Source organism: Abramis brama (genome assembly GCF_963993115.1).
Source record: "Abramis brama genome assembly, chromosome: 4".
Lineage (NCBI taxonomy): Eukaryota > Metazoa > Chordata > Actinopteri > Cypriniformes > Leuciscidae > Abramis > Abramis brama.
In genome coordinates this window covers 31689276-31693291 of record NC_139966.1, presented here as the reverse complement: position 1 = coordinate 31693291, position 4016 = coordinate 31689276, and the positions used below count along the sequence as shown (strand labels likewise).

At 41.0% G+C, this 4016-nt stretch overlaps 1 protein-coding gene across 1 annotated transcript; it reads right to left on the bottom strand.

Moving 5' to 3' along the window:
• Positions 1–545: 545 nt before the first annotated feature.
• On the bottom strand, positions 546–3735 carry LOC311081423 (uncharacterized protein; the record flags this gene model as incomplete). The annotated part of the gene is made up of 4 exons (XM_084111960.1): positions 3146–3735; positions 1501–1914; positions 648–930; positions 546–576 (listed from the first exon to the last, which is right to left on the bottom strand). Exons 1-4 carry the CDS (start codon positions 3540–3542, stop codon positions 546–548), a joined length of 1125 nt encoding a protein of 374 aa, XP_083968086.1. The 5' UTR covers positions 3543–3735.
• Between the last annotated feature and the right edge of the window lie 281 nt (positions 3736–4016).

Below are 4016 nucleotides of genomic sequence, written 5' to 3'. Positions count from 1 at the left end.
CGCCCCTGTATTAACGGTTTCACTCGGGTCTTTCTCCCATGGGAACCTCAGCTTCTTCACAGCAGCAGCATTGAGGATGTGAGTAATACCCAGCTCCTTCATTTTCATTCGGTCCCTTGCAATCTCTCTGCACAAGAACACAACAGCCAAGATTAGTCTTTCACTGCATAGGATTTACAATGTAGAAATATAATTGTGTTTGATTCCTGTTCCTATTCCTGCATTACATTATTAATCACATGGTTTATATTAGTCTATATTAGGTTTATATTAATGTGTTGTAGACTTACTCATTTCCAATGAAGATGTTGTCCCAGACCGCAGTGACAGGTTGCCGATGCTGTATACAGCCCTTCACACGCTCCTCCAATGGGACACAGGTTTCTTCTTGAACTAGCTCCTGCTCGGAACTGCATGCATAAGGAACGCTTGGACCTGGAACACACGATTCATCTGAATCAACCAAATCCAATTCCGGTTCCAGCTCAGGAACGCTTGGACCTGGAACACATGATTCCTTGGGATCGACCAGATCCAATTCAAGTTCATCGATCCCACTGCTGCTCCCTGCCACTTCTGTTGGTGACACTAACTCTGAGATGACACTTTTGACTTCATTCTCCTGCTGCTCATCTCTCTCTACACACGCTGAGGTCGAGTCGATCATATCCAAGTCAGCCTGCGCAGCGTCCCCCTCTAACAAGCTGTAACTGAATGACATGTCCTCAGGTAAATCAACCTCCAGCTGGGCACTGATCACTGCTGAGCTACCGAAATGGTCGTAGATGGCATCGGTGATGGTAAACTCCAACTGCGCATCTTCCTCTTCTGGTACCCAGCTACTGTCACTGCTGTAGAACTCGCCGTTGATGTATACCTCCAGACACACCTCTCTGAAGTTGGTAGACATTGCGAGTTTTGTGTCTAATGCTGTCAAATCAAAGATGAACAGTTGTTAAAAACCACATATTAAAAATGAATAATTAGTCCAAATTGAAAGACATTTCTGTTTGCATCTCATTTGTTCTGTACACACACAGTTCAGTAATTTACAGGAGTGACAACTGCATTTACAAAAATTCTACACAGTGTGTACGGAACCAAACCGGACAACTAGTTGTTAATGACGTACGACGAGAGATATGAGAGATGACAGACGTGTATCTCATCTTTATGTGTGGTGCAAGAAATCATAGGGGAAAGTGGGATGAGCCTTGACTAATACTTGTTGCCAGATCTTGTAGCCCATAAAAAAGTTAATAAATGAAATATTGCGACCTGCACCTGCTCACTTTAATAACGCCATAAATTCAATCGCTGTATGAGCGAACGTTTATAATAAGTGGATCTGGCAACACTGCAAGAGTGAGTCGTGTTCCAAACACACATGGAATGATAATTTAGTGGACTCGCTCCTGCATTTAAATGCGGTTGTCACTCCTGAAACTTTACAGAGTGTACATTGTAATGTTGCATCTCAAATGCTCTGTTGACATTCACCTTTTGGGCTGATCTTTTCAGGGGTTTCAGGAGAAGCATCCATGCCATCCTGATCGATCCCACTGCTGCTCCCTGAAGGCCCTGCTGAGTCGCTCAGATCGTCACACACCAATGTAGGGCTCTTCAGATCTGAGATGGCATCCCTGACTTCAACTGCCTGACCTTCAGAGGACACTGGTTCTGGCTCAGAACGGTTTAGACCTGGGACAACACTGGACTCCTCTGGATCAACCAGATCCACTTGAGGTTCCTGCTCAGAAACTCTTGGAACTGGGACACTTGATTGCTCGGTATCGACCAGATCCGTTTCAGATGTTGGCTGAGGAATGACTGGGACACACAGTGGCTCTGGAACACCAAAAAGCCTTTGAAAGAATCCACAAATTTTTTTCATCATCCACACTTTGGTACTTTCTGAAAAACAAAAGAAAAACATAAGTTATTAGAAACATCTCAAACCATTAGACATGAAAAATTAGTCTGACTTGAAAGACATTTCTGTTTACATATCATTGTTAATGTTGCATTTATACTCGACGTGCTCGTCGTTGTAGTATTCTTTGAAACGACAGGGAGTAATTACTCGGAGTAATTTTTCTTGAAACCATCAGGAATCAGCAGCGAGAGAAATAAGGTGCACAGATGATGATGTTTATTTAGAAGCTACACTTCACCAACCACACTACAAATTATTAGTGTAAAACCCAGTAAACCTTAACCCTTTCATGCATGAATTATGATAACCTCAGTCAGGATTTTTTTCCCATGTATTTTTAATGCTCTTAGGGCATGAAAAACAAGATGTGAATCTTATTTTATGTAAAAATGTTTTACACATTTTTCAAAGAGATCTTCAGATGTCCACTTGAGTAAAGTAATGCGTTACAAGTAATGTGCATTACGTAATCAGATTACTTTTTGATCCAACAAGTAATGCATTACAAGTCACATACTTTATGTAATCAAATTACTTTTTTGATGTAAATGAAAATTACATCCTAATAATACAAATACATTTATTTACAGTCAAAAAAAGTTACTGCAGATTAGGTATTTTCAAAAACAACATTCACAGTATAAATATGAATTGTGCCTTCAAAACCCGAGCAAATTCAAGAAAATGCTTTTTAAACAGCTGTCCACTGTAGTGACCTCTATGCATGAAAGGGATAAGATTATTACTTGACATTAGAACACAATAAATGGATATGAGAATGCATGCATACAACTAAATTAACGATCTCTTAAATATTTTCTAATTTCACTGAACATTTAGCTTTGTGAACATTTTTAATGAACTTTGAACTTCATGTTCATTAAAAAAAAAGGCTTATTATTCTATTGTAGGCTCATTTTGTAAATGTGATCAACTAATTTCGACATTCGCAAACTGGGTGCTGGTGTGATGAGACATGCTCGGCCAAATTCGCCTCGAAGTCGTTCATCTTCGGAACCGGAGCTGCGCGGAAAACTTTTTTTATACAAATAAATTACTAAATGCTAAAAATGAACAAATGTAAATTACATTTTTTCCCCCCGTTGCGTTCACAATCCTGTGAAAAGCTCCCCCATACCCGACCCTGCCCTGAATATAGAAAATGTATCAGTGGTGCATGTTGACCTGTTGTGCATGTTTAACATTCACCTGTTGGGCTGTTCTCAGGGGTTTCTGGAGAAGCATCGATCCCACTGCTGCTCCCTACCACTTCTGTTGGTGACACCAACTCTGAGATGACACTTTTAACTTCATTCTCCAGTTGCTCATCTCTCTCTACACACGCTGAGGTTGAGTCGATCATATCCAAGTCAGCCTGCGCAGCGTCCCCCTCTAACAAGCTGTAACTGAATGACATGTCCTCAGGTAAATCAACCTCCAGCTGGGCACTGATCACTGCCGAGCTACCGAAATGGTCGTAGATGGCATCGGTGATGGTAAACTCCAACTCTGCATCTTCCTCTTCTGGTACCCAGCTACTGTCACTGCTGTAGAACTCGCCGTTGATGTATACCTCCAGACACACCTCTCTGAAGTTGGTAGACATTGCGAGTTTTGTGTTTAATGCTGTCAAATCAGATGTACAGTTGTCAAACTATATGCGATACACACTGTGCGTGACTCTGTACAGTTTGAGTCTATGAACTGTGAGTATGTAGGCAACACGCTACACGAGTATAGACTCCGTCTGTAAAGAATGGCGTCTTATTGCAGTGTTTCTAAAGTTTGTATCCGTAGGTTTTTGCTGTCATAGGTATATATTTCGCTTAAAATCTAAATATATTAACTTCTATGCTTCTGCTCTGCTCGGAATATCGCTCAACTGCAGTGACTGCAAACGAGTCTTGCTGTCTGTGACGTAAGCAAACACTATGACGCGCCATGGTTGCCATAGAAACAGCTTGTTTGGCAAAAGTAGCAGGCTCAATGGTTTATGTTTTCGCTTATTACCGAATTATATATTACTAGTGCAAAGTGCCCATGCAAAATCAGTTTTTGTGTGTGTGTTTTTAGTAATTGT